Consider the following 13070-nt stretch of genomic DNA (forward strand, 5'->3'; position numbering starts at 1 on the left):
ATGCTAATATTGATTTTTAGACCAGTCTTGTCAAAACATTTTTTAAACAGGATAGTAGTTTTAACGAACATTATTCAGCAGAAATGTTTATAATACGGCTTACGTTATACAATAGTTAATATTTTATACAATAAGCATTATACAGCAGTAAACTTTATATACAGTAGAGTAAGCATTATATAATAGTAAACCTTTTATGTAGTGCACATACAACTGAAAACTGGATAGCAAACAAAACACAACAAATATCTATTTGTATAATAAACATTAAATTAAACTCAAAAATAAAACTAAATGTTGTTTTATATAGCAAATATTATATATTGTAGAAAAATGACAGGTTTGGCCAGCTTTGGAGTTGTCCACATTGCCGACGGCCACTACGACCTCGGCGTTTTATGACGCTAGATCATGTATTATGTATGCTTCATCCCTTTCATTTGTCGCAGGCCTCGGGTTTTCTAGCCTCTTGGTGGTGTGGACATGTCTATTCAGCACTCGAGATTTTTTTGGTTTGAATACGTTGCGGTGTCGTTGTTATAATGAACTTTTAAACGTATTGATAACAAAGATGAAGCTAACAGGTCCAAACTCGTTAGCTTTTATTTAACGTATTAATCCCAACTTTGCAGCTAGACTTACGTTAAAATGTCCAAACTAAAGTTCATCACAAAACAGATACATATCTTTGCTTTAATCCGGAGACAAATCCTTACAAAACTACAGCCTCCCATCCAGAAGCGTAGCGACCCTTCCCGGCGCCCGGGGACAAATTTCGATTTGCACCCCCCCCCCCCCCCCCAAACTTTTGATTTGCATCCCCCTCAAACTTTTGATTTGCATCCCCCTTCAAACTTTCGATTACTTTTTCCAACCCATTTTGCCCCCCCCCCCCTAAGGTCGGCGCCCGGGGACATGTGTCTGCCCCCCCCCCCCCCATCGCTACGCCTCTGCTCCCATCATCTTCATAGAATAAACAAATACACATGTAAACTTTAAATGAAGAATACAAATTACAAATTCTGGTCAATCCCACCAGTAAAATACCTTACCTAAACGACACCAGTGGACATGTCGGGAAGCTTTTACCCAGTAACGACGGGGATTCTGGTCTCCGCTGATCAAAGTCCTGTTCTAACACATCTTTTCAATGGCAATAATGGCGGGCTAATGGTATTAACTTTCTCCAAAGTAGTACGATCAATATCGGTCAAGTCAAATGGTAGGATTACTTCCGGTATTGACCTTTCCATCTTCCTCTTTAACAATACCATTTTTTAATCAACTTGAATCGACATTTGGCTATTTATTTCTAACTGTTTAATACGAAAATCTTTCTTTTTATCAATACACATTAGAAACGTTTAAAATTACTAGTTAATGAATATATTAATCGTATACAGGTTTGGCGTCAGTCTGATCCTGGAAGGTAAAAAAAAAGTTAAATGACAATTTATTCTCATGAATTTTTTTTTTAAATTATTGCTAACCTTTGTTTATTTTATTACCTTTTTTTGTTTAATGTTGTTTTTTTCTCTCTTCTCTCTCCTGTTGTGTTGACGATTCATGTTTATTGTGATCGTTAAAAATTAAGGACCTTAAAATATTTCTTTAAATCAGCAGATTTCTTATTGCGTGATTTTAAAAATGTAATCGGTTATTATTGAGTAATTTTAATTATAAGGATATTACTACTGACCATTAGTTTACGGCAACGTACACTCTTGTATAGTTTTTAAAAATTAAACATTGTGCATTCTTTTTGAAACACAATCCACAATTTTTAAAATGTTTCTGTTTTCTTTTTGCTTACTTAAATTTTAACTTCAAACAAAAAGTAAATAGTAACCCGCTCTTTTATGCGGCAAGAATAATTCATCCACCGTGTAGTTCTTATATTTTAAATAAATTCTCTAATTGATGTTGTGTAAAATACAAAGAAAACTGCAAACATTGAACATTTCCTTGGGCGAGAGAACTCTTGCTGTAAAGGCGCTTTGGGACGTCAGCTAAAGGGCAGTAACCTGTTTAATTTCAGCGCCACAATGCAGTAGACGAGGACCTGCCCCCGCCTCCACCAGAGTTATCCCACCGCTCCGTCTCGTCCCCCCTGGTTGAGGAGAGACCAACTGCTCACGTCCAGTCTTCCAACCGCTCATACGACAAACAACTGCCCCATGCGGTAAGTGCTGCTTTCATCTGCATGTCACCGTGTAACAGCCACACACACATACATATAACTGTAACACACTTCCGGTCCATGGTACAGTAGCCTATATGCTTATATATTATGTGTGGGCATGTATGTTGTTACACTTTTTAAAAAAACACCGTTGTAATTGCTACCCACCTTTCTGCACACAATATCAACACATGCTTTCATTTTCTTTAACTGAATAAAGGTATTTAAAGTTTTAAACCGATGCTATAGTTATTGTAATCACGCCAATGAACATTCCTCATATACGTATGATACTAAATTATGCCTGGATAATATTTTATCATTGGGTTAAGATATTACTACAAAAAGTTGAGTAAAATATGAGTTTTTGACCTTACATTAAACTGCATACTAAAACAATTGGTTATGATGCTATATTCAAACATCTTACTCATGTGCAATGTTACTTCTCAATGTAAACTGGTTGCAATGTCTAGTTTAATGCTGTATTTATTTACTATCTAGTAATTTATATAAATAAATGTAGGAAAGAGATTGTTATAAATGTTAGTCACTAAAAAAAATATTGTATCTACTTTCTTCAAAAAATGTAAATATTACTAAATATGTACATACTTTAAAAATGAGTTTGAAAACAAAATCAATATCTTCCACTTAGCTGATGCAGCACTAGTTAGAACAAATGTATTTTGGCTGTGTAATCTTAGCTTTCTAAAGACTCAACGAAAACAAATCCCTTTTGCTGAAGATTACAGGGATATTTTCTCAAAGGCTGGAGTAAAAGGGAGATAAGTTGCTAGAAGCTTGGGAACCTGCAAAGGGGGAAAACAATTTTCTAACTAAAAATATTAGAAAATGTAGAATTATTTCCCCTTTGCCACTTTCATGACTCGCAGCACTATGTCGCTAGACATGTTTTGTTTTTGTTTTTATAAAAAAAAAAAAAAAAACTACTCAACAGACTAACAAACATTTCACAATGTTGTACTGAACTACCTCAAGTATCTGTCGGTTAAAATAACCGATGAACCACTCTAAAATAAACCGCTAGATCGATATTTTGTATTACGTTCGTGTTTTGGCCCATCACTCTACCCCCCTTCCCCCCTCCCCCTCCCCACCAGCCGATTCCGCTTTTTGAGCTAGTGCTGGCGGCATCAACTCATTTCCACCTTGCCACGCATGCCATTGTCACTGTGTCCATTGTCTGCTACTATCTCATCTTCCTCTACCCCCACCGTTATCTCTAACCCTCCCCCACCCCCCTCAGCGACTACCCCCACCCACAGCGTGGTGTATCGATTAGCGAGAGCACAAGAGCAAGGCGGTGTCCATTGGTTTCAACTCTGGCAATTTTGTGGGTGAGTGCCACCCGGTTTGTTCTAGCCACGCTTCTGTCATCATCGTCGCTAATGAGGAAATCACCGGCTTACTGACACCTTGACATTTTTTTTTTCTCTCTTGGCACCCTCCCCCCGGAGCGGTGCTCGGCTCTCACGGATACACTCGTTCTCCTCCTCGGTGTGTGTGTGTGTGTGCGCGCCACGCTGATGCTCCGTCACGAGAAATTGGATTCTAAACTCGTTGTTAACACAGGGAGAATAAAAACATTGTTTTATTAAAAGTTTGCTTCCTTCGGGATAGATCTACAAGCGGTAAAAACATAGGCATACTGTGTTGCGTATTTCATTGGATGGTGATTTTTTTTTTCAGCATACGTCGCCCGTGTGATTTTAGTTTTCTTGAAAGAGTTTTGGTTGGAGAAGTGTGTGATAAACACGAGATAGTAGGTTTGTTTAGAAGTATTGTCGCGCTGTAAGTCTATCATATTTTCATGTCGATCTATTTTATAACTCGACCAGTATAATTCGTAATCCCAAGCCATTGGAAAGGCCTGCCAATATAATAATTAGAAGTCTAGCTCTTTGGTACGTTTTTAAACGGCTTGATCGTCTAGCAAGTAATGTCTAGTTGTATTCTACCGACTTTATATCTTAATACTGGTCATTTAGCCAGTAAGGTTTAGTTCTGTTCTACCTATTTTATCTATACTGGTCATCTAGCCTGTAATGTCTAGTACTGTTGTACCCACCTTATCTCTAAATACCGGCCATCTAGCTAGTACTGTTGTACCTACTGGTCATCTAGCCAGTAATGTCTAGTTGTGTTCTACCTACTTAATATGTTAATACTGGTCATCTAGCCAGTATGTCCAGCACTGTTGTACCCACTTTATCTCTACTGGTCATCTAGCCAGTAATGTCCAGCACTGTTGTACGCACTTTATCTCTACTGGTCATCTAGCCAATAATGTCCAGCACTGTTGAACCCACTTTATCTCTACTGGTCATCTAGCTAGCCAGTAATGTCCAGCACTGTTGTACCCACCTTACCCTCATGGTCATATAGCCAGTAATGTCCAGCACTGTTGTGCCCACTTTACTGGTCATCTAGCCAGTAATGTCCAGCACTGTTGTACTCACTTTATCTCTACTGGTCATCTAGTCAGTAATGTCCAGCACTGTTGTACCCACTTTATCTCTACTGGTCATCTAGCCAGTAATGTCCAGTACTGGTGTACCCACTTAATCTCTACTGGTCATCTAGCCAGTAATGTCCAGTACTGTTGTACCCACTTTATCTCTACTGGTCATCTAGCCAGTAATGTCCAGCACTGTTGTACCCACTTTATCTCTACTGGTCATCTAGCCAGTAATGTCCAGCACTGTTGTACCCACCTAACCCTCAATGCCTTCAGCAGCTTGGTCACCGACCGTTACAAGACATCTGCCGTGTGTCGAGCCCAGATAATAATCATTAAAAAAGTTTTAAAAAACCCACGTTTTCTGATTGAACTAAAAAGTAGAAAATAAATACTATACATACAATAATGCAAGCGATCACTCTACTATAAGCTATCAAAAACGTGGGGCGCCGTGATTTTCTTACAGTTTCTAATACTGTTGACTCTCTACAAGCTCCCTAATAAAAGTCAATAGTATTATCTAATCAATAGTAATATAACTTTTACTTCGGCGACCCACGTTTTTGATAGCTTATAGTAGAGTGATCGCTTGCATTATTGTATGTATAGTATTTATTTTCTACTTTTTAGTTCAATCAGAAAACGTGGGTTTTTTAAAACTTTTTTAATGATTATTATTTTCTACTTTTTAGTCTTTGTCTGTTTGTTTGCATTAAAATCTTGCTATCGATTTTATCTTTTCACTTTTTTTTGGGTAAACGAAGACAACTCGTAAAAAGACAACTCGTAAAAAGACAACTCGTAAAAAGACAACTCGTAAAAAACATGTTGTTTGAATACGTTACTGACTAGAACACATAGATTTGAACCCGTGTCGAGTGGGATAGCAATCGTGTGCCCAACCACTCGACCATATCGTCTCCCCCAAACTGGCCTACCTCCTGTAAGTTTAAACTCGGTTCAAGCTAAATTCTCTGCCCCTAAGCCTGTGGCGACATGTGATCGTTCGCTTCACTGCGCGCGAGGTACGCGTCGCTGGTTTTTTTTCTAATGGCTAGCAGAGGATAATTATATATATAGATTATATAGCGGTCTAAAATGCTCAATACAATGTTTCCATTGATCAATTTAGTAATAATAACAATTGAATATTCAATGGTCATCCAAAAGAAAGCTTCCCTGAAAATTTCAGCGCGCTAGCTAACTGGGAAGTGCCAGAAATTTCGATCGCAAGATTTGATTGGAAAGACAAACAAACACACAAACAGAGAAAGCAAGTTAAAGAAAACGTGGGAATAAAAACAATTCCCGCTCACACAGCGTGAGGAATCTAGTGCATTTTTGATGACACTATTGCCGGGTACCGGAGTGGGAACAGATCACAGATACCACAGATAGAACTAGCGGGGGAAAGATTGGTAGATACAGACGTTTGACGCGGAGTTGAATTATTCACAAGCATCGTCGTCGGGATACAAGTGACTTTGACGGTGCTGGGCGTCCACACGCGTGTCCACCCTGGGCCTGTCAGTCAGATGATGGTCGTCCCTACCCACCCCCTCGTGCGTGTTAACACAGTAGTGTAGGCGTTATCCCCACAATAACGTTTGTGTTACTGTGTAATGTATAAATCGTTTTTAAGACTTTAAAACATCGTGTGTGGAATTTCGTGCATGTTCTTAAAAATTTTGAGCGGTTTTAGAAGTAATTATCTTAACAACTAATTAAAAGTAATCCCTGTGATCAGTCCTGCCGGGTGTAAAGTTTACACTTTCTTTATTTGAAAGCTTCCCTGGCTGAACATAATTTTTACCTGGTGAGTTTAATCACTGGAATGTAACGTTATTTAAAACGTGAGTAGTTGTTTACCAAAACGCCTCACCGACGCACGTGCTAGAACGTGCACTGAAAACTCTACCCCACCCCCCCCCCTTCTCCCCACCCTCTCTCTTGTAATCTAGGTAATGACCGCTGTTTGGATCTATATCCAGCTCACCCTGCATACCCCACTAACATACTCGATCAGTTCAAACCCTCTCCCCCCCATCCCCCAGTCACCGTGTGATTGAATTGTTTACCAACGGCCGCTCGCCTTATGCCAAGGACCTGTTGTCTGTCAGCGTTTGGCTGTGGTCACCGTCACTCCACGCGACCCGCGGACCTTTGAAAGCCTGACCATATCTTGTGTGTCGACATTTTTCGTGTCATGAAAAATTAATTCATCCTTATTGATTCGCCCCGTCTCCACTTGCAGTCGCCTCTAGGGGGATGTGCTTCTCTCCACTCTGGAAGAACTAATGAACGCCTGTTAAAACTTTAACCCGGTCACACAACGTGCAGATGTTTCTCTTGTCAACATCCTTAATTTAATTATCCCCGCGTGCCTCTTACATGCTTGTACACATGCTTTTTATTAGTTTTGTTTTTTAATCTCTTACAGTATTTACAGGACAGACTTTTTGGTTTTCCTAATATTTTACACTAAAATTGTTTTTTTTTTAAAAATCTGGGCTGTTATTGAGAGGACGGGACCGAAGGATTTTCTAGGGTACTTGATCGCATGTGTGGATGAGGTATCCGAAATAAAAGTAGGCCCTAAACATGTTACTGCAAATATTCTGCTTTTTTCTTGTTTATATGCTTTTTAACATTAGTTCCATAAATGGTGACAAAATGAGTCTCATTATTGTATTTACTAAAATGTATTCCTGATGCTATTTTTTACGAAACGTATACATTGTGGGTGGGCTTCTAACAATGCCGGGGGAAAGTTATCAATCGTTTCAGTCGAACAGAACAGCAGAGGCTGATAGAAAAAAAACAACAATGCAGGCTTACACAGAGGTATTCTTTTTTATACGTTCTATTTATAGTGCGGCGGTGCCCATCGTTTGTTTTTGCCCTGAGCAAATACATCGCTCTTATGGTCATGGGGAAAATATGAGTGACGCTTTTCAAATAGCAAACGATCATTGTAATGGACATTGCTGTTTATTTTTGTTTTTATTTTTTTTATATTTTTTATAGTCTTCTCTTGTCGTAATGAATTAAGGCCCCTAGAGTTTCCATATGAATTCAGCACACGACTTTCCCGTGCTAATAAGTGCTCATTTATTCATATGGTGATCCCCAGCACCAAACACTCTGGGCACATACTGGCGCGTACGGTCGAGATCCGTCCGATGCTGCCCGAATTTCGTTTTGGCATTGGAGGATGATACAATAATGTGCGGCTGTTCTGACGGTCGGTGTAGTTTTAAATAGTGATTATAATTTCTTCTCTCGGAACTGTGGTGTGTGTGTTTATATATATATATATATATATATATATATATATATATATATATATATATATATATATATATATATATATATATACGGCATTTTAGTTTTAACGTTAAAGCGTGTAATAAAATGTTAATTGCCCGTTGTCTATTGTGCTTTATTTGTACATCTTTCAACGTGGGAACGTTTCGTGCTGTTAGAGGATTCTTATAACCTGTTGGTTATTAAGAGATGGAGAAATATTTTCTGCCATTTGCGGGTGAAGTAGAGTGCGTCTGTATCGTTGACCGCGGCATATGAAGGGGTTGTGTGGTCAGCTTTACGCCATAACGCCTACGCTTTGCCTAACGTGAGTCAGGTTCCCTTTAGAGCTGGGTGGAATCAGGGACGTCCTACGATCTCGTCTGTGATCTGATTTTCGGTTCTGCTGTCTTGCGCTCTATTTCCCGACCACATCGCCACAATCTAAGACATGTGACCGATTTTTTATTTTAAAATACTTCTTTATTTAAGAGATGCGATACTGCTTTTTTTTTATTAACTTTGTTCACTTGAATTAAATTGTGTGTAAATTTAATCGAATTTCGGTAATTAAGTAATACTATTTTCTTTACCTCGGTTAATTTAATTACATTTTAGTTAATTAAATAATAGACCTAATTTTAACCTCGGTAATAACTTGTTTACTCGCCCTCGTCTAGTGCCGTAGCTATCCTGAAAGTCTGGGATTATCCGAGTTCTGGCCCTCGTGTTTGTCTTTTAGCTCTTCTCTGCTGGCTGATAGCATTAACCTGCTTTAACCCCTGGGGCTCGGTTGTACTAGGGGCTTAAAGAAAAATATTTTAAGGAAGAGAGAAAAAATCTTGTCTTAAAAGAAAGCATTATTTAAGATAGAAAATTTACTTTAATCATGTTTTATCCTCACTACTCAATCTTTGGCCATTTGCAGTGTGGGTTAATCATTTAGTCTGTCGGAATTTTTATTAAGCGTTACAAGATTTTAAATAATACATACAAGATTAAACATTTTTTCCCCGTTTCTTTAAGGGGATATGCGCGGAAAAAAATCACAAAATTTCTTGTTTTTCGTCATGATCGGTTTCTTGCACTTTTGGATACTTTGTCCATTTTTGTATAAAGAAAATAATAACTTTAAAGAAAAAAAATATTTTATGTGTTTGAATTACGATTTTTATGACCCTATTAATTAAAAAATAATCAATTTTTCTCAATCTTACAAGCTCTCTATGAAAAGTTTTATATCCGTCATTATATTGTATTTGACATCATTAGAAAGCTGAATTTCTCATGTATTTAATAAACTTAATTTCCTACATCTCGGAAACACCTAAAGCTTACAATCGGCTTTTCAGTTTACACAGATATGGTACTTTCCTGACCTAGTTTTCGTTACTTTTGGCTGTTTTTCTCAGTTTGCATGTTTTTAACACTAAAAAGCCTACTACTTTTTTATTTATTAAACAATACCAACCATATTTTCAGTAATTGTTCTTAATGCAAAAATACAACTTTTGTCACGAGGGAATTGTGATTGCTTTCATAGAAAAAAAGTATTTGGTAATTAATATGCAAATTTTGAAACTTTTGAATACTAAAAAGTGTACGATTTTTTAGACCTTGTAAAATTCTTACTAGTAATTATTTCAAAAAGTTGTCGTGACAAAAGTTTTAATATATACTGAAATATAAGCAGTTTAAATTTGATTGCTATAGGTGCATAAATAAAAAAGCCTTAGTATTTTTAAAAGTACCGACAAATTCAAAATGGCGGAGGTTTTTTGGGTTTCCATGACAACCAAAATTGTTTTCGACTTTTTTTTTTGCTGTTTAATACTTACTTTTATATGCCAAATATGATAAAAGTATTCAAAAGGCTTTAGATCTTAAACTGTAAAAAATAGAAAAAAACATAGCATATCCCCTTAAAGGGTTAACATGCTTTAAAAAAAACCTAATGAAGTCTTGTAAAGATTTAAACAGTTTTAACATTATAAATCGATTACTCCCTGAAAGGATGTCGGCAAATTGAAATTACAAATTAGCTTTCCCGGGCAGTAGGCGGCATTCAGAGCGCTCGTTTTTTAGCCATTAATTTGTTTTAATTCAATTTTAATCTCGGCCGTAAAAACAGATGGCCCAGACGTTTTGTTTATTTGTTGACCCGGGTCATCCCTGTGGGGGAGGGGGCGGGGGGACTGGTATCTTGTACATTTGCCTTATGTGTTGATCTCTGCTTATCTTCTAGGCATAGATCAGTTATAGATATATTAAAAAAAAAACAACTTCAGGTTGAAGTTAACTGCACATAGGATTATTTGTAGCTAAATTGTAAGTGATTATACTCCATAAATTATTCTCTTAATTCACATAGAATAATTATAACTACCGAACCATATTGGTTTCTGTTATGTATTTTTTAAAATTAATCTTATTTAGGTAGAAATTAATAGGCTACTTTATCAAGACGATCTGTGTAAAGTACGCTTTGAATTATTTCCAACCACCAAAGCTTATCTAAAGTTCCGATGTTAAAAAGAAATGTTTAGTCCAAGTAATTAATCAAGTCGGCCCTACCGAAAGAAGGTGTTAAGGTAGAAGCCAATTGAAGCCCGATTCGGTTGTTTGTCTAAAAAAGTGGCGGCCGTCCTGATTGTGCTACAGGCCCACGCTGGGCCCCATGCTGGGAGCGCGGCTCCATGATTGATGCTGTAATTTCATTTCATCAGCTGCGCACTGGCCAGTAGGGAAATTCTATGAAGAAAGACCCGACTTTTTCCGGGGATCTAGTCGAAGATGGGAATTTTACCCCGGGAAAAAAAAATATCAAAATTTTGTTTGCTTTTCTTTTAAATCTGATTTTTTTTCATTTTATATTCGTTTTTTTTTTAATTCCCCAAAGTTTTAGTGGCGGATGTGAACTTTGACATTTTATTAATGTTTAGCTATTTTTTCCGTGTAGCGAAAATAAGCCCCTGAAAAGAGTTGAATGGCCGGGGCATATTTCCATCTCATTCAGAGGCATCCCGATTTCTTATCTGGTGAATAATGTTTTGATGCGCTGTTGCTGATCCCCGCCGTTTATGCCTCCAAGAGACATCTAAATCCGGCCTGAGGAAGCATCTACGTAGAATTAAAGCCGGTAACATGGGGGATAATGGACAACATGCGACGCCCCCTCGCATGCACGTCGGCCCGCCCGTTATTTGCTTGTCCCCGCCTTGCTGTAGCTCGCCCTAAGGTATGGTTCAGACAGCACGGCTAAAAGTCCATTTTCTTGGCATTTTGTTTTAACAGTAGTGCGTCTGACATTGGTTGAAAAGTAGACTAGAATTTTTTGTGTGATTAAACCTGATTTAAAGAAAAAAACAACTACATATATGAAACGTAAATTTTATATGCAAGTCACATAACTTGCGAATGCAACATTTTATTAAAAGAAATGATAGTTTTAAAAGGGGGCTATCTTTCAGTGATCAATTAATGATGCTGAAAATCTATCAAATAACCACACTAGTAAAATGAAACAAAAACCTGACTTAAATTAATTTGACTGTATTTATATAAAAGAACAAATGCAGTTCTGGCCACGCTCACTTAATGAAATACGAAAGGCTCGTAGTACTTTATACAGAAGTCTAAAATAATGATATTTTAAAAGCCTCTGTTTTTCCGTTTATTTAGATAATAACTTCGATGTCCATGAAGAAGTTAGTGTTTTTTAGTGCTTTAATACATTCCTAATAAAGTTTTTATAAAACACCCATAATTTTGCCGGGGTAATAGTCTGTGCTAATATTTCGCTATTTTTGTGTTACCTTATCCAATCGAAATAACTTATTTTATTTGTCGATTTCTCCCTTTGTGGATAACAATCCTTATCAAAGCAAACACTGAAGTCTCATTTGACTATGTTACTGACTCCCCTGCCCAGATATATGTACTGACTCCGCGACCCATACCCAAGACGCCGCCTGTGACTCCCCCTTCAGTGACTCCCCCTTCTGTGACTCCCCCGTCTGTGACTCCCCCGTCTGTGACTCCCCCGTCTGTGACTCCCCCTTCTGTGACTCCCCCTTCTGTGACTCCCCCTTCTGTGACTCCCCCTTCTGTGACTCCCCCTTCTGTGACTCCCCCTTCTGTGACTCCCCCTTCTGTGACTCCCCCTTCTGTGACTCCCCCTTCTGTGACTCCCCCGTCCGTGCACTTAGCACACTCCATTACAACCTTGGGTACCAACCATCTGTAACAATTTACTTGCTGACATCCAGACATTGATAGCTTGTTTCCGTGACAACCACTTCCGGTCCGATGCCAAGAAAGGATTACCGGAAGAAGCTGGAGATTTTCCTCTTAAACACACTGACAATATCAATAATATCTTGTTTGTTCTTTTTTTTCCGGGGAAGACAAACGCCTTTCGAAGATACCCTTAGCTACCCGGATTACTTATTTGCGGGTCTCCAGACTCCCTTCGCGGGGCGGGCTTTCCTCGAGGGGTCCCGTGGTATTTTGACATAGAAATTCTCTGTTGCGTTTTCTCGTTAACCTTCATGTTAGATGGCAAGATTGTTACCTTTATTATGTATTACATTTTGATCTATATTTATGTTCGGTATTAATTTAAAACACACACCATTTATCTTCCTTTCTAAAACTTATTTTTGGGAGAGGGGAATTATGGTGTTCTATTTTCTTTTGGAGTATATGTATTTAAAGCTAGAATGTTTCCTACTAAACACATCAAGGCTTAGGTTAATTTACTACCGTGTGGTGGAAATACTATAGACTTAGCTGGTACGAACATACCTAGCACACGGCCCTGTGATTTTCTCTATCAAATTGAAGTACATTAAAATTTGTTATTGTTTCTAAATTGTAAGAGATGCTTAGAGATATGTCAGTCGATTGCTATCACCTAGATATGCCCGCATGTGATAGCTAGAGTACGTTTTAATTAGTGAGTAGATAGATCCATGTGTGTATTAGACAGCTGTCTCCAGACTTTGTCATCAGCTGTCACTTTGCTCTGGTCAACAAGCTTGTGAATTGATTTGTCGTTGTCTTTAGTTGGGCAGTTTTGTCAGTATAGGGCACTAG

The 13070-nt window shown here is 38.0% G+C and overlaps 1 protein-coding gene across 4 annotated transcripts in view; it reads left to right on the forward strand.

The window, feature by feature from the left end:
* Nucleotides 1–13070, forward strand: part of LOC131953516 (disks large homolog 1) — a 107954-nt gene that overhangs the window by 27728 nt on the left and 67156 nt on the right. For all 4 annotated transcript variants that reach the window (XM_059316714.1, XM_059316716.1, XM_059316715.1 and 1 more), the window contains one exon: nt 2039–2182. In XM_059316714.1, coding sequence (XP_059172697.1) covers nt 2039–2182 — 144 coding nt within the window. The remainder of the gene's footprint in view (nt 1–2038; nt 2183–13070) is intronic.

The sequence above is a fragment of the Physella acuta genome, unplaced genomic scaffold (assembly GCF_028476545.2).
Source record: "Physella acuta isolate Inbredline_101_S28 unplaced genomic scaffold, ASM2847654v3 ptg000928l, whole genome shotgun sequence".
NCBI lineage: Eukaryota > Metazoa > Mollusca > Gastropoda > Physidae > Physella > Physella acuta.